Source organism: Corticium candelabrum, chromosome 10 (genome assembly GCF_963422355.1).
Source record: "Corticium candelabrum chromosome 10, ooCorCand1.1, whole genome shotgun sequence".
In the NCBI taxonomy this organism is placed as follows: Eukaryota; Metazoa; Porifera; class Homoscleromorpha; order Homosclerophorida; family Plakinidae; genus Corticium; species Corticium candelabrum.
Window position 1 is genome coordinate 6469770 of NC_085094.1, and position 18582 is coordinate 6488351.

Sequence of the window (18582 nt, forward strand, 5' to 3'; positions counted from 1 at the left end):
TGTGCTTTTTCCACTTGCAAAATGCACACTCAAAATTAAACTGATACATTGCTGGTCCTTCTAGTGGAATTCGCATCATCAAGCAGTCAATTTTCTCTTCAGACAAACGGTTCCCTAGTTTTAGGATTGCTGACAAGAGAATCCTCTTTCACAGGCAGCATTTGTTACTGGTATGACAAGTACATCTGTTAACAGTTACGGAGCAAGGGCTAGATGCAAAGTCAGTTTAGCAGTACGTAAACAGAACACGCCTGCTAGTAACCTACGATCTACCCCATAAGGAAGTGATCATGAGTTATGAGATGGAGGTCACACAAAGTGTGCTCATTAGAGCTTGTACATGTGACATCATTTAATCTAAATGGTTCCAGTTGCTTTCTGTACGACTTACAAGATAATTAGATAATGATCATAGCTCCACCCCTTGTATCTTAATCCTCTGTTTCCTTTGTATGAAGGGCTTACTTTACATAGTAAACAAAAATGCCAGGCTCTGCTATACCAAGATCATCGGGAAGGTCCAACAGGCAGCAGAAATATTGCAGATTTTGAAGTTCAACCTTATGGGCAATAGTCTAAAATTGCTGGTGTAATGGCCGGGTTTTAGTAGACAAGAATGCACTTAATAGGATGCGTCCCGCTGTCCGAAATCTGCGTCCCAACCTTCTCAAGTGCGTCCCAGGACGCATCAAATGTATTGTAGGAAAATCACTGACTATTATGAAAGATTTCTACCCAAGTTAACCACTTGTTTAACACCCCTATATGAACTATTGAAGAAGGAGACTGACTGACAGTGGGAGCAAAGTCAAGAAAAAGCATTAAATGCCTCAAAATGATGGCTCCATTCAAAGATAGTTTTAGTGCATTTTGATACAAAAAGCCATGAGTCATGTTTAGTGATGCATATCCTTATGGATTGGGATTGTTTTGTGTCACAGATTAGCAGACAATGTTGATAAGCCAATAGGTTTTGCATCTCACACCTTGTTTGCATCAGAAACAAATATTTGCATCTCAAAAAAAGAAAGACTGGCTGTTATTTTGGTGTCAAGCGTTTTCACCAATATTTGTTGGGGCAAAGTTTTACCATCGTCACCGATCACAAGCCGTTACTAAGACTGTTGGGAGAAAAGCCAGCTGTCCCACCAATGACGGCAGTGCGGATACAACAATGGGTCATGTTTTCAGCAGGATACCAATATCAGATGATATACAGACCAGGAGGACAGAACGGGAATGTTGATGCATTGAGCAGACTGCCTCTGGAAGACACTGAGGGTGAAGAAGAAGAAACACCAGAGGAAGTAATTTTGGCATTAAAACCGTTGCCAACCACCCCAGTAAAGGCCACACAAGTAGCTAAGTTGATACACAGTGATCCCATACTATCCAGAGTGCAGAATTTTGTGCTACATGGATGGTCGTCCGAAAGGAAGTGCACAGAGATAGACCTACAACCGTATTATCATAGAAGAGAAGAACTGAGCGTGATAGACGGGTGCTTGTTATGGGAATTGTGCCTAGTAATACCCCCGAAGGTTCAACAGCAAATACTAGAGGGGAATTACACGAAGGCCATCCGGGCTTAGCACAGATGAGGTCCTTAAGAAGGAGTTTTGTCTGATGGCCCAAAATAAATAGGCAAATCGAAGAAAGAGTCCAGCAGTGTCCCACTTGCCAAGTACACCGTCACACATCCCCTGGTCACCTTTACACCAGTGGGAGTGGCCTGACCGTTCGTGGGCACAGCTACATTTAGATTTTGCTGGACTGTTTTGGGGAAAAATGTTACTTTCAGCAATTGTCTCTCGTTCAAAGTGGCTGGAAGTCTTTCTGGTGAACACAGCTACCAGTTTTACGACAACAAAAAAACTCAGACAACTGTTTACAAATCATGGGTAGCTGGAGACAGTGGTCACCAACAATGAGACCACGTTTACGAGTACCAAATTTCAAGAATACATGCAAGCCAATGGCATTGTACTTATCCATACTGTCCTGTGACATCCAGCGTCAAATAGGTCAGTAGAACAAGCTGTACACAAACCTTTAAGGCGGGTCTAAAGAAAATTGAAGGGGAAAAGGAACATTGGATGCAAAATTGGCACGGTTTTTGTTCTCGTACAGGGCAACACCGCATACCACAACTGGAGTCTCAACAGGAGAGCTGCTTATGGAAAGAAGATTAAGTTCCAACCTTGACCTGCTACACACGAATCTTTCCCAAAAAGTTTGTGTAAGGCAAAAGGCCCAAAAGAGTGAACGTGATCGAAACAGTCGGGAGTGCTTGATCAACGTCTGAGAACGAGTGTATGTTCAGAATTTGGGAAAGGACCTCCTTGGCTGAAGGCAGTCGTATAAACTGCACCGGACCAGTATCTTTCAGTATCCAATTAGAGAACAGACACATCATCAAACGACACCAAGACTATTCGAGGAAACGCTAAAATGAACAGGAAGAGAATTCTCCAGCCAGTAAACGAGAGAGAGGGAGGGAGGGAGGGAGGGAGAGAGAGGAATGACCGAGAAAACAGTCCCACAAATGGAATTGAAAATTGAAGCAGATCTGCATATCACCAGAGATAGGCTACACCGGTCCGAAAGAACCGAAGAACAACAGGAAGAGGAGGTGGTGCTCGAAGTTGAGACTGCATCCATGAGTCCAAAAGAGCACAAGGAAAACAATGCAAAGGTGGAAGAAGATCAGCATCCACCAAGACGATCCTTGCGCACCAGGAGACCGCCAAACAAACTTAACCTGTAATTTAACATATTTTGCAGCTGTGTTTTTCTTTTAATAAGGGGGAGGAGTGTAGTAAGATAGAGTAATTAGAGTACAGGATGACATGCAAGGTTCATCTGGGACATGGTTAGAAGGACCGAAGACATACTAGAGAGTAGACTTCAAGTGATTGCTACGCCAGTAGTAGAAAATATTACAGCGTGTCCACGTCTGGCTGTGACTATGAAATACTCATACCAAGTTTGATTAGAAGCGACCAAATTTACAGCTAAGTTTCTCTCCTAGAGTATGTACAGTGTGAGCAATCACATCAATCTACATTAACACAAAGTGGTTTGCGTTCTGCATTGCAGAGGTATAGCAATCAGTTTGTGTTTATCTACATCTAAACTCAAGTTTCTTCTATACAAAACCCTTTTGACCAATCACTGTGTTCCGTGTCTGTTCTCATACCATACATTCCACAATGTTTCCTTTTTAACTAGTAAAAAACCATCTTCTGCCCTAACACTTGTTCTCCAAAATGGGGTAAGACTAAAAGCTTACTGTCATGCACATACCTAACTGCATTAGAGAACTGACACAATATAATAATTATTGAAAGCTACGGAACTTCAAAGAAGTCACGTGACTTGTGAGGAGTGGTATAATAACGGAGTTCTATTTGCCCCAAATCTCTGTAGCCATGTCCAAAAATGACCACATATATGGGTGTCACGCTTCAGGAATGTATGGTATGCAAATGGTGCCCAATAACAACGCATTATTCTCATGACGACAGACAATGGTGCAGGCAGCCAATCACTAGGCCGGCATGAGATAAACTTTGGCCAGAAGACGTCAATTTTGATCACAAACAAACAGAAACATTGTATTTCAAGTACGCTACCTGGAAATCTATGAAGATCTAATCTTACTGCATTAGTACTCACCAACGTGAAGCATAATGCGTGCGTTAGGTATGGGTCTTCGTTAATATTGCAAGTCGCTAACTACAGATATGTAGTACCGTAGATTTTGTATGTAAATTGATACAATAGGTATTTTAGACACAATGTAGATTTACCTTCCCCAAACTGGTTTTTCATGTGATGTCTCGTGACTTCTCTATGTAACTACACAGGGTGCTGATTTTAAGATGGAGGCTCTAGGGCGAGGGGGCAAAGCAACTGATGGGGTGAAGCGACTGGTGGGGCAAAGCGACTGCTGGGGGCAAAGCAACTACTGGGGCAACTGGTGGGGCTAGAGCACTCAGCCGGCGGTATACTGTTCACCACCCTTGCCGGTGTTGCCAACAAGAGTTGAGACAAATTCATAAGGCCGGTAGTGTCCGCTTCAAGCCTGTCTAGTCAGTGGAAGCAGTCAGCAGCCAGTCGTATGTATAGGCTCACGTGATCTATTTGTATTCATGAGACTGGCTGGTAATTTGAAGTATTGCTTCTTAGCATTCATTTGAAGCAAAGCTCAACAAAGGGTCACGTATTAATAGTACAAGTTAAAATGGAAACATTGTTGGGGCGAGCCTCAGTGAGAACAAACACGAAACACAGTGATTATTCAAAGGGTTTTGCACAGAAGAAACTTCAGTTTATATGTAGTTAATTAAAATACAAACTGATTCTAACCTCTGCAATGCAGAACGCAAACCACTTTGTGGTATACATTGCCGTGATTACTCACACTGTGCAGTAACATACTTTAGCAAAGACATTTACCGGTGTAAATTTGGCCACTATAAATCAAGCTGCAAGTATTTCATTCACAACTGGACATGGATACACGTTTGGACATCGTGAAGAACATGCACGTATCAGACTTGACCCAGTCTCACTCCGCCCTAATCATTCCCCGGTAAGTGACATTCAAGAAACGGCAGGGATGAGGAGAGACTGGCTCGAGACCATGCAAGTCTACGTATAGTGCTAACGTAAATTTCTTTGTAAAAGCAAGGTGTTGTCACATTTACTTGCATTATTGGCCACAGTCGTCAAGCCATCTATCTCTAGGAGCTCGAGCCTGTTTGCACATTCTCTGATTAGTCCCATGGGAATGGTGTTCAGCAACCTGGAAAGCCTATTACACTTACACCCGAATTGTGTATGATTTGCTCAAAATCAATGTCATTTCCAGTCACTTGTACTAATACACATCTCAACACAGAACATAGGAAGAGTCTCACCATTGCTCTCCCCAACAATCATGGTCACTGTGTACCCATTTTGATTTCAGAACTCTACATTACACAACACTGACTATTAAAAATGGTTACAGATACTACAAAATGAAAATAATGTTGCAATTTAACAAAGCACTCTAAAGGTGCCCGCTTAGGATTCACCGCGCATGTGCAGACACACCCACACAAACTTGAAATCGTGCCTTTATGTACACACATTTCCATATACCAGTTTGAGATAACGTGTTGTTTATGACAAAGCGATTTCTCAATCTTTTCCTTGTTGCACGTGACCCAAAAATTGGTGGAGCACAGAAAGCGCACTAGCGCGATGGCATCTGGGCAGACATCTACCATGTATGAAGTTGCAGACTAGCTTAGCAGTGTAGTAACGCATACATCTGACTTGCAGTTGTTGAATTTCCGTAAAAGAAACACTGCTACCGGCGCATCGTCGGTCGCTGCGAGTATAGGCTATTCCTCAATTCTAGCCAGCTCTTGTAGCTACCGTGTAAATATAGATGCACGATCTGCGTTCTGGCAGGGTGCAGGCGGCGTCAGGAACCTCTCCATGACTTATTTCATGCTCCGAGTTTCAGATGCCATCACGTGATGCTCTGTGCTCCACCCATTTCCGGGTCACGTGCAACTAGAAAACGATCAAGAAAGCTCTTTGTCGTTCAACAGCAAGCTATCTTAAGATGGTAAATAGTAAATGTGTGGATAAAGAATCTAACACACTTGTCGTTAGCTTTTCAAAAAAAATGTCAAGTGCGAGAAGCAAATTGCCGTGGCAGACAAGAACGCGATTCGCATTTTTCTTTATACTAGGAATAAAGACTATATGTCATAGAACGTGGTGCACCCTAAGATGTTCCCTTGTTCTGCTTCGTTATGACACAACTTGAAATCATGGCACGCTTTCAAGTTTGCGTGGGTGTGCCTGCGTGCGGGGTGAATCATGAGCGGGCACCTTTAAAAAGCTGTTTTAAATAAAAAGAGGACTAACAGTGCTGAACCCTAGGCAACGAGAAATTGACCCTTTTCCAGTTTTGGGTACTTTGGTTGTACAGTAGAATTAGCAATGTGCTTCCAAACGCACTGCAAAGCAGGAAACTTACCTAGGCGTGTGTTCCTAGAAGACCCAACAATTGATTTTAGGCACTGGTGTAAGTACTCCAATCACAACAACACTTAAACAGTTGCTGCACATGTACTTTGTACTTGCAAGCATGCACAAATTAAATTAGCACCACATGCACCTCACTAGACACAAGCATCCCAAAACTTGTTTATACAGATGGCTGAGTCACACTAAACCTGTTTATACAAATGGCTGAGAAAGGACAGGCAGTCTTATCATCACACCGTAAATCACTCGGGCGCTTTTTTTGTCACAGGCTACTCTCCGTTCACTATAACCTTGAAGGTACACTAAAAAAAGTTATGATAGTAATCAAAATTGGAACGTCCTGCGTGACTCTGCCTAGCATGGCGGGGACAAGCTCCAACAACCAGTCAAGATTACACAAGCGCTACACTGTACAAGTGAACTCACTATATACATTCCAAAGCTGTTTCCGTCGAGTCGTATTTCCGTTCAGTCGAGTAAGTATTTCCGTTGAGTTGCTACTTCCGGTGAGACGACTACTATAACCCTTGCTAGCCTAGAGTTAATAATGTTAAACAGTCAAACCTCGATCACTAATCTGAATTACTTTTTGTGCTTGCCTTGTATACCAAGGTCCTATTGAGCAGCCTGATCCAATCAGTAGCAGTGGATTAAGTCCGCCTTATCAAATAGGTCCGCTTGCTAACACACTTGTACCAGAAGACATTGTGTGCTAGCGCACTGCGTCTACCTCGGATCTCTGCAATCATTTCTACTTGTGGATTTGGTCCTAGCTCAGCGCCAGCATCATTCTTGGATTCCTTGGCAGGCTGCAATCATTCACGGAAGATGACAAAGACGACAACGATGACGATAAATTTGAATCAAGTGGACTATGATAGGGGTTGATGTGTCTGCCTATTGGTTAAGACATGGAACGTTGAAAGCCAAGGCAGAATCGCAGGTGTTTACTATTCAGGATGAAATTATAGCAACCAGATGATGCAGCGGTGTCAAACATGACATGTAGAGGTACGTAAATGCGCCAGTGGTCTGGTGTCCGAGACAAGGTCTGGACCCCCAAGGCTACACATTTTGGCATTTTTGGTAATCTGAACAAATTCACTAACCAAAACAGGGCTTGGCACGAGGATATTTGGACTAGCAAGGTTTGACTGTACCTATACAGAAACTGAGAATTTCTCCTCGCTAGTGGAACAAAAAGCACGTGCTAAAACACGTAGAGCGTGCACAAGGAGAGGTCTGGGTACTAGTCTAACTGAGAATGACACTTTCAGAACTTGTGGCTATGTACCACACACATGCACATAAATGTACAAAACCTACATTCACATGCACGCACATGCATGTGCACACCCACACCCACACCCACCAACCCCCCACACAAAATGAATAAGAAGCTGCTGTTATACATGGTCACGCCCCTCGCCGGTGGCTGGGTTCCCTTGCACTATGCAGGAGCTATATATATATCCATGCTAAGCAATCTCCTAGAGCCTAACCAGATACTCACAGAAGCACCAACTCTAACGCCAACTGCAGGCACGCACACACACACACACACACACACACACACACACACACACACACACACACACACAAACACGAACAATCTAAATGGTGTGAGTGGCGTTATGAAATTTGTGATCATGTGATTTGTGATCCAATCAGTAGCAGTGGATTGAGTCCGCCTTATCAAATAGGTTCGCTTGCTAACACACTTGTACCAGAAACATTGTGTGCTAACGCACCACGTCTACCTCGGATCTCTGCAATCATTTCTACTTGTGGATTTGGTCCTAGCTCAGCGCCAGCATCATTCTTGGATTCCTTGGCAGGCTGCAATCATTCACGGAAGATGACAAAGACGACGACGATGATGATAACTTGAATCAAGTGGACTATGACAGGGGTCGATGTGTCTGCCTATTAGTTAAGACATGGAACGTTGAAAGCCAAGGCAGAATCGCAGGTGTTTACTATTCAGGATGAAATTATAGCAACCAGATGATGCAGCGGTGTCAAACATGACATGTAGAGGTACGTAAATGCGCCAGTGGTCTGGTGTCCGAGACAAGGTCTGGACCTCCAAGGCTATGCATTTTGGCATTTTTGGTAATTCGAACAAATTCATTAACCAAAACAGGGCTTGGCACGAGGATATTTGGACTAGCAAGGTTTGACTGTACCTATACAGAAACTGAGAATTTCTCCTCGCTAGTGGAACTAAAAAGCACGTGCTAAAACACGTAGAGCGCGCACGAGGAGAGATCTGGGTACTAGTCTAACTGAGAATGACACTTTCAGAACTTGTGGCTATGTACCACACACATGCACATAAATGTACAAAACCTACATTCACATGCACGCACATACATGTGCACACCCACACCCACCAACCTCACACACACACACACACACACACACACACACACACACACACACACACACACACACAATGAATAAGAAGCTGCCATTATACATGGTCACGCCCCTTGCCGGTGGCTGGGTTCCCTTGCACTATGCAGGAGCTATATATACATATATATACATATATATACAAATACATATATATATATATATATATATATATATATATATATATATATATATATATATATATATATATAGGTATATACGTATCTTCTTATTGCAGATAACAACTACCCGTCCCCTGCCAAAGTTGGCGAATCCCAAAAGTCAAACTCAGTGTCAAATCGCAAACTAGTGCAAATCATACGTGCGTTAAACTGAAATAAGCGAACTGAAAGCTGTTGCAGTAAGTTACTGACTGCCCTACTAAAACTTATTCTGCTCTTTGCTGTGGTCTTGGACGCGATAACCTTCAAAGTGGCAAGACTGGAAGACGTCCACAAACCAAAAGACTCCACTATTATTGGGTAGAAGTAACCTCCTGCCGCATTGACTTCGCTGTCGTGTCGATGGTCTTTCTCTTCTTCACCATGCAGCCATTGCAGCGGCTCCAGCAGAAATGGCGGATTTAGCGACGTACGCCGGCTGCATGGTGTTTCTTATCGAAACGTCGAAATAACCTGGTCGTCCATCAGTGAAATCTGGATGAAAGATATCTCCAGGGCGGCTATTGCTGTCTGGACCACAACGTTGCTCGAGCTGAGCGCCTTCGTTATCCACCAGTAATGCGTGATATATGATGTCCCTCAGTGCATCGTGGCATTTAGAACGTAAAGAACCGTGACCACATCCAAGAAGATGGTCGCCAAAGCAATCAATTACACGCCCACAGGAACAACGTATTGATTGTGAAGGAGAAATAATCGGAATTCCAAGCCATAGCTTCAGTGCAACTGTAAATTCATGCGGAGCCATGGATAGGCCTAACTTAACGTTTGGAATGGCCCGTAACCATGCTGCAGCATGAACTGACGACTGTGTTGAGACGTGCCTTGTCTCGAAGACTGCTTGTGTCTTTAAGGGTGGAGAGCAATGCGTCATCCAGCTGCCTCTGTAATACACGTTGAGACTCACCAGACGAGTTATTAGGATGACCGTCTGCACCGTAACTAGCCAGAACTTGTCTATAGCGGACAAGGGCGTTTTCTTCACCTGGGATGGATATCGGCGTACAAGGTGATTCGACAAACATTGGTGATGCTGGAACTAACACAGGTGTAGGCAACTTCTTGTTCTGGACTAGAAGGCGTGTTGAAAGCTCCCGAGAAGCTTGACAGCTACCAAGAAAAGCGGCAGCCGAAGTTGTAGCTGCCTGTCTCAACCCCAGGCCTCCCATGCGCATTGGTAGAGTAGCTTGCTGCCAAGAAGCATCAGGCAGAGAAGTCTTAGTTATAAGTTCTAGAGAACGTCGTGTCCCGGTGTCAAAGCGTGTCCAATGGTGATCAGTTGTGCCCGGAGGAACTGTTCTGAGAAGATTGTTGATCTTGCAGAGGCTGAGGCAACTGCAAAGTAGATGAAGCTCGACTTGGGGGTTGCTCAACTCTGGCAGAAAGCTTTGATTTTCAAGCACACTGTCAACCCTTTTGCCTACAATGGCACTGTAAAAATCATCCGTTCCACAGACGGGTGACCCAAGCAGCTCAACTCTGGTATCTTCAATGCAGATGTGGCAGATTTGTGATGGAAACTTAGGAAATGACTGATCACCTGACGGCCAACAGACTTCGCACTTCTTCAGGTTGAGTTTTAAGCCAAAAGACGGTCCATTGTTAATCAATGAATTCAAGAATGAAGAAACAGCGTCTCTGGTCCCAACAAAGGTACCGTCATCAAGATACCAAACGTGAAGGAAAAGTCCATCGATTGGACCAATGGTATCCAACAATTGAAGGACTACAAGCGAGAAAAGCAGAGGACCCAGAGGGTTACCTTGCTGCACTCCAGTTGTTGACAAAATACGATGTTGACCAAATCTTAATTCTCCTATAGTTGTGTAACACCACTGCACATAGGGAAATAAATCAGGCAAGTCTTCCTTGACACGCTCCAAAAACGATGAACGGTCACATTCATTAAATGCATTTTGCATGTCTACTTTGAAACAGCATAGATCATCTTTGTGACCTTCCTCCTTGAAGACAGTACGCAATGTATGAATTGCAGCTTCCAATCCTCCCTTGGTTCCAACACCCACTTGACCATATGGTAGCAATAAATCTGGAAGACGAGATTTTGCAGCCGCACAACAAAGCCTGCTAGCTAAACGACGGATAACTTCCCCCACTGCTGTTGGCCGGTAACCTCCCGTTTTCTTGCGGAGGGCGGTCAGGGGAGCTCCTACCAGCCACGGAGATATGCTAGCATTCAATTTTCCAGAAACAATAAATGACATTAATCTAGTTAGCTGATCCAAACAAGTCTGCGTAACTGGAACAACAGAACCTGCAACTGCCTCAAGTAAATGCTAAGCTCGAAGTTGGGATCCTCCTGGACTTGTGCCTCTGGGAAAAGCCCTGAGGGCAGTAAGAACAGCAATGGAATCAATTGCCAGAGGAGCTGGTAAATCTTCAGAAAAAGCTGGTAGATCATGCTGCGGATGACGTTGAAGAAGGTCTTGAAGCGCATCAGGATCAGAATGAGGTGTACAACCTTGAGAAACCAAACAACGCATGCCATCTCTATATCGACCTTCTTCTGCAAGCTTGATAGCTCTGCGCACACTGTTTCTTCTTATGGAGTCGCCATCACAAGTAGTCTCACGAGGCATTGCATCGTTTCTAGCTTCCTCCCACAATTCAACCAGATGCCCCTCCCGCCACTGGTGCAGGCGACCGAACAACAACAACTTGACAACATGTCTCTTCTTCCTCCCCCTACGTGAAGGAGCTCTGAGGACACTTTTTGCAAACATAAACAGCCTCACAAAACCCCAAAGACCATCCGCATATATATATATATATATATATATATATATATATATCCATGCTAAGCAATCTCCTAGAGCCTAACCAGCTACTCACAGAAGCACCAACTGTACCGCCAACTGCAGGCACACACACACACACACACACACACACACACACACACACCAGTGTTCTCCCCAGGCATTTCAAGACGTGGCGGCCTGCCACACCTTGGCTAAATTTTACAAGGACACGCCCATTCCCGCCATCCCTTGGCTAACACTGCCACGCCTTGACTTGTGTCCGCCATGCCTTGACTTATGCCTGCCACGCCTTACTATCTATGTGCTAGGCAAGAAATGGGAGACCAGCAGTGGTTTGGATTCTTGTATATACGAATAAAGCACCTGTTGTTGTTGTTGTGGAAAGTCCGAAAGCAACGTCATAGAGATCGTGATGTCCAAAATATCCTTATGACGTTTTTCGAATCCGATCTGACGTCATTTGGTGGCGTATTCGCCCACATTCCAATCCGTATTGAGTCACACCCTCGGCAGCCGTTTGTGCCGTGGAGTCGTTATTGATGCGTTGAGAGAATACAAAGTCGCAAGACAAAGTACATCAATGCGTCGAATTGTGTTGTTGAAGTGATAGCCCAATTTCTCGTTCTTCTAGTGGTGTTTTTGGCACTTACGGAACCCAATCTGGAAGGCGTTACCCTACACAGGATGTACAACAATGCACTGATTACAGTCGCCAAAACGTGCTTGAACGGCATCGGCCCAGAGCCAGAGTTAGCGAAAGCATTGTTCAGGTTAGTGTAGACATGTTCGCAGTTTCGAAAAACTTGTAGATCTTGGTGAGCATGCCAATACACTGCGAACGTCCCTAGCTAGCGTCGATATTGGCATGGAAAATTGTCACCGACTGCTCAGCGAACTTGTCTACTAGTGCTAAGTTACTAACTAAAGCTATTACAATCGATTTTGTGATTTGCATTGGCTTGGAATATATTGGGAGACGCAGGTTTTCAACATGTACGCAGATTAGAAAGTAGCCCGGATGAAAGCGGGGAGATAAAGGGTTAACTTAATTAATGATAGCTTGTACTCTGTCCACGCACAGAAATGTTGTACAGCTAACATTTTAGACCAAACACAAGCACCCTGTGTTGCTCTAGCATTGCACTGCAAAGACAGGAAACCCCACTTAGATGACCACGCCCATATTTAGCCACGCCTTTTGAGATATTCTGGGGAGAACACTGCGCGCGTGCGCACACACACACACGCAAACACGAACAATCTAAACGGTCTGAGTGGTGTTATGAAATTTGTGATCATGTGAAATAATAATCACTTTGTACAATTTCAGATAGATTTTTTCAAGTAGTGCATTTAAAAGTAAAGTGGCATAAGAGTTCGTAATACTTAGCAACATGTTGTTACAATTTCTCCAGAGGGACCATAACTGTAAAAGTGAGAAGAAAACACAGCTTCAGTCGCTAGTGAGTAAAACTCTGGGAAGAAAAGTGTGCTAACTTTCTCGTGCTCTTGTAATGATCACAAGCCTGCAAACCACAACAACCAATGCCATATTTAAAAATTTGGTGCAAGCACTTTTAGACCTAGTTAGTGCAATGAGACGCCTGCTTGTGTAAACATATACCATGAGTGCAACTGAAAATACCAGGAACTGTTCCATAAAGCAGTAGATCTAAGGTTCATAAACAAAGAAAAAAAAACATTCCCTTGCCTAACAAAGTCAAAACTGCATTGACGTTGATTTCAGAGTAGTAATTTATAACTGTGCAAAATTCACATGTTGTAAACCATTACATAGGCAGTAACTTCCACTCATTAGTAAAGAACACCACACAGTTATTTCCCTGCTGATTAAAACCACAGTAGCAACGCCTACCAGCAGTTGATAGAAGGCTCTCGTTTAAGTAATGCTCTTATCTGTATTTTGACTAGCTAAAAGCATAAACATGGCAGGAGCTCAATAAGTTCCTAAGAGTTTGGTCCAGATCAGAATAAAGGTGTCAGAGAGAATTGCAAACACAATCAGACGAACAAACAAATAGACAGACAGCCAAACAAACAACAAACAATCAGACAGACATAATAATATGGAAGACATGCAGACAAACATCTCATCATTACAATACTATTGCACAGTTGAAATACCACAAAACAAACTCAAAGCATCCAGCTAACTATTATATCACATGTATTCATGTCTTACCTACAATCACATTCAGTGTAAATGACTTTGCCACTATAGAGCCATTAGTTGCAGTATATTGACATGTATACACTCCACTGTCAGAAGCACTAACTGACTTCATGTAGAGCCGCTGCACACCATTCTCATACACCTGATATACACCAGTAGTCTGTAGACTTGAAGATGGTACATCATTGGTTGTGTTGTGTTTCCATTGCAAGAGAGCATTAAAGTTGGTCACATCAGGACTGACACCACAATCGATAGGATTAGAGTAATCTTGATTATCATCAACTGCCACACTTGTTCCTTCAATATTCATATTATTGCCTAGAATAGCAATCTCCAACTCTACAACAACAAGACATTTTACTCTTCATTCAACACCTACCCACACCACAACATCATCTAACCATAGTTGAAAGCAACCTCACATACATGAAGAATGTGATTTTCCACTATTCTCTGTAAATTAATGTAACTTCCCCAAACTGGTGGGCTGCAACTAACATCTCGCCATATTGCATCATTGTGAGTAGAGCTGTCATATGGAGCTTTTCCACACTTGTGGTTGTCATTCCCATAATTTGTTAAGCTGTTACCAACATGAACATACACATTTTTACCTCTATCACTTATAGGGATAGCTCTAACACGTGACACAAGATACTCCTTTTGCAAGTCAACTCGAAGCCAAGGATCTTTAGACTTCATTGTACCGGCACAATCCTTACCAACAAGTGTCTGTCCAGTAATATTTTTTGGATTGCCATCTATAGCCTTTGCAGCAAGAAAGTCATTACTAAAGACTGAACTCATGATCACTGTTGCTCCAAGGGAGGCAGCTAGATTGGTTGCCATACCTACATCACATAAACATTGCACATAAAGCAACAAGTGTGACTTCCACCATAACAGTAATCATACAAGATGTGACTATGCAGATCTCAGTCGATGGTCCTGTACACTTCTGACCACTCATTGTAGCTGCTTGACTAATCTGCCGAGTTCTGGTGCCATTTCCACACTCAACACTACATAAACTCCAACTACCCCAACTGCAATCCACTGGAAACACAACACAAGACAGTCAATAGAACATTACTCTTTCAACAAACTTTGTAGTTAATTAATTCTATTAATTATAATATTGAACTACTGCAGGCATTGTTGCCAGTTTAGTAATAGCTCTAAACTTCCCAGATAGCTCAACATGCACTCAAACTCAACTAACACTTAATCTAAAAGCTGTGCTAAGCATGCATATGCTGCATACAACTTACTATGTAGACTATACAATGACTCAGTGCTCAAAATAACTGTCAGACAGCGAACATTTCTGTATACTTTCGCCCTTACTCGCTCAATTATTATTGCAGAGCTCAAGTAAACCCACAGCCCTAAAATGGCCGAGACTCTAAGATTGTCACACTTCTTAGTCCTTTAGTTAGAGCTTATTGGCATTTCCCACAGACATTGTTGGCTAGATTTGTTAATATTCAACTTGCACACATGCCTGTTGAGCATGTGTTAATGGTTTCTATATTTTACTAGCAGTGATGGTTTGAACTTAAGCTCTAGTTTAGTAGTTAGATCCCTCCATTCCTACATACTGTACAGTATAATCTGTCATCAACAGCTTATTAATAAGCGGTTAGTCCCCATTATTAGATGAGGAGCAGAACGACAACATCAAAAAATCATACCAGACCGTCTCCCACCAAACAGATAGCTAGAGGGGAGTAGTCTGGCTAGCAAAACTAGTGGCTATTATTAGTACATACTGTATACAAGAAATGCTCACTGCCCCAATCCCACAACCACTCTATTAAGTTCCCATATAACTAGTAATTGAAGTTGTGTTTACACCGTCACTTCCACAGCCATGAGCCTTCTGAAAACCACAATAGGATTGTCTCAAAGAAAGAAAATTTAGATGCTATTTCTTTCTAAACGCACTACTTGTAAAATCTGTCTAAAATTGTACATAACGACTGTCATTTCGCGTGATCGCAAAGTCCGTAAATTGTCTGTACTCGTCGAAGTACAGTAACAAGAGTTTTCACATACAGTACACCCTCAAATATCCAGACTTCTCCGCAGACAGGTTAGAAGTCCGGATAATAGAGTGTCCAAACATCAAAAGTTGATAAATATCAACTAATTTTCCTCCACTGTACAAGACTCTGTAACCACACTTACTGTACATTCATGTCACTAGAAGAGTCATCAACAGCTACCTATTTATTAGATTATTACGTTCTCTGTTATGTATTCATTCATTTGCGAGAGGCTGTACCTAGGCTACAGTGTATTATTATATTATAGTTTCTTTATCCGGGAACACAAAAGGTCATGGGACACAGAAATTGTCCGGATAATCTAAAGTCCAGATAATCGAGGGTGCACTGTACAGGACATAAAATCACTCATGGTTACGTAATGTTAGATTTCCATATACATATAGTAAACCAAGAAAGCAATTAATTTTACGTTAGCAGTTGCAGACAAGTAAGTTCTGCTGTTTACATCTAGCAAGATCTGGCAATCGCAAACATGAATTTCACTGTTCTGGTAAGAAACTCTTTCATGAAAATTTTGCAGATCTGATTGGTGGTTCGTCGATTGTCTCTGGTTGCCACACGACATAAAGGAAGTGGAAAGCGTGGCACATTCCTGAGGCATGAACAGACAGTCACATAACCAGCCAGGCAGCCAGTCAGTTCCCCACAAACATAGCCTGCAGACTAAAACTAAGTTCACCCCTATACGTTTGAATAGCTCTCGTCAAGTCTCGTGACTTTTAATTTTACAAAGTCATGTTTCTTATGGCTCATAGCTAAAATTTAGAATGTTGTAGCTGTACTACCCAATGATCAATACATGTCAATAACTGTACTACCCAATGATCACTCAGATAATCAATAATTGTCATCATCACTTTCAATACACTTCCAAACTCCACACCTTAACACTGCCAAAACTTGTTGGTATCATCAGCCACTGAAGCTGTACACTAGTATAAAAGTAAACCTCGGTACTTGTAGTTCACTGCAACAGGGATGGCTGCATGTGGCCCCTAACCTGTTGGCCGTGATTGCTATTAAAATATTTAGTTGGGTAATAATGCATACAGAGGACTTCAGTTCTATACTGTTCTATGACTGCTGTTTGGAGACATTCGTATAGGGTTCTGGCATGTGTCAGCTCCCGTGTGAGAGAGTAGTTGAAGACTGCCAGTTGATTAAACTTTGATTAATTAAATTTTATAAGGTTTCCGAGCAGTAAAAAGGCGTAGCTCCAGAATACTCGCTAGCCACGCCCCTTTCAGAAAAGAAGCTTGCCTAGCGAACCTTCCCCTGACTTTGCTGCAGAGAGACAACTATTTCATGAACAAGGATCCCGTTACTGTATGAGCACCTCGGAATACGACAATTAGGTGTGTCAAAATGCTAGTTGATGTTAGATTAAAACTGTAACGAGGTCTGCAGCAGCTGCACATCAACGCTGGTGAGTAGGAATGGCTTTCTCTCACCTCAGACACTATGATCCATATAATAGTTATAACAGCTTACCTGCGCAAACGCCGTGCAAACACAAAAGCAGAAGACATGTCGCGGACAGTCGCAAGGCTTCCTTCATTATGCGTGACGAACGCCCACAAGACACGGTAGGTCTGTTATACGGGATAGGTCTAAAGATAGCTAGCAAGCTTTTGAAGCCCGGATAAGATAATACCAGGTAGACGTCGACCTAGCGTGAGATAGCTGCTTGCCTTTTTCCAGCTAGTGACGGTAATGTCTAGTACTTTCGAAAGAATTGCATCGTCTTGGCTTCGGCCAAGAGTCGACGCTTTCCTGATTTTAGCGCGCGATGTGTTAGCTGTACATAGTGCGCATGCACCTGTGGTATATGTACCAGTAGTGGTGATTAGTGGGCGTGCACTTGATATATAGACGTTTGTAATCACAAATACAGTCTACCAAACAACCATACAATTTAAGTTCGCGATATGTCCCGGATAATCTGACCATCTGTAGGGCGTATCGCTAGCTTGTATGACGACGTCGAATCATCGGCTCACAGTCTAGTAAGTCTTAGAGCTCAGCACATCTTACAACGCATCGTTGACAACTGATCTATTCTCTGTTTTTTTGCGTGCCTTTCAATCTTAGAGAGATCTAGATACGCCTGCAAGAAGACGAGCAAAACGGCCAATTATGACGTTCGTCGGCCGGTAGCTTCAACTATTTGTATTTCGCCCAACCTAGAGAGCGGAGCGAATCCAACCTACTTGGTTCTTAGATGTGCCTGCACTATTGCTTTCTTCAAAACTTCTTGTCAAGGTGGAATCTTCTCCTGTTTGGAGGTGCAAGACCAGGTCAAAGTGACGATGATTATGGCTGTTTCCGGTCGTTTTGACTCGCGGTGTAATCGTACAAGGTGAGTGTTATTGGCATTTGTTGTAAAGCATGTGGAAGACTGTCCTTAGCACGTGCACTTCGATGAGGAATCGGTTGCGTTGGAGCTTGCTGGGTATGAGTTTTCTTGGGCTAATGTTACGTAGTTTGTTGTGAGTGGTCAAAGTAAGCGACATTCTTTTGTTCTCTTCATTTTGCCCAACTGATTTTCCTCCCTTTATCTGCATGAACGCAGAGTAGAAGAGTTGCTTCATTCGCGCGTGTGCTTTCCTAAGCCGTCAGGTCGCAAATTTTTTTTGGGGGGTCCACTTCACACACACATCCCGGATATATAGCCCGGATAAGTTTAAATTGCACGTGCGCGGTAGACCATTCTCACGTGCACGCATGCTGGATCATGCATGATTTAGTAGTTCGAAATGTGTTGTTATGCTGACAGATCGTGGGAATTGCGCTATCTCTGCGAGCAGTTACCACACTCAGTAAACAGCAGTGGCTAGTGAAAGGAGAGCCCCAGTATGGGGAATGTTGGTTGCTACAAA

The 18582-nt window shown here is 43.0% G+C and overlaps 1 protein-coding gene across 1 annotated transcript; it reads right to left on the reverse strand.

The window, feature by feature from the left end:
• Positions 1–12894: 12894 nt before the first annotated feature.
• Positions 12895–17232, reverse strand: LOC134185347 (uncharacterized). Its single transcript, XM_062653128.1, has 5 exons — positions 17195–17232; positions 14547–14677; positions 14033–14482; positions 13642–13970; positions 12895–12960 (listed from the first exon to the last, which is right to left on the reverse strand). The coding sequence occupies exons 1-5, from the start codon at positions 17230–17232 to the stop codon at positions 12895–12897; spliced, it is 1014 nt and encodes a 337-aa protein (XP_062509112.1).
• Between the last annotated feature and the right edge of the window lie 1350 nt (positions 17233–18582).

What these genes read in the sequence shown, in the direction of transcription:
- LOC134185347 (XM_062653128.1), bottom strand. Translation starts at nt 17,232, where the DNA reads ATGTCTTCTGCTTTTGTGTTTGCACGGCGTTTGCGCAG. An exon ending in TTTGCACGGCGTTTGCGCAG is followed by an intron (nt 14,678 to 17,194) that starts GTAAGCTGTTAT and finishes AGTGGATTGCAG; the next exon opens with TTGGGGTAGTTGGAGTTTAT. An exon ending in GATCTGCATAGTCACATCTT is followed by an intron (nt 14,483 to 14,546) that starts GTATGATTACTG and finishes TATGTGATGTAG; the next exon opens with GTATGGCAACCAATCTAGCT.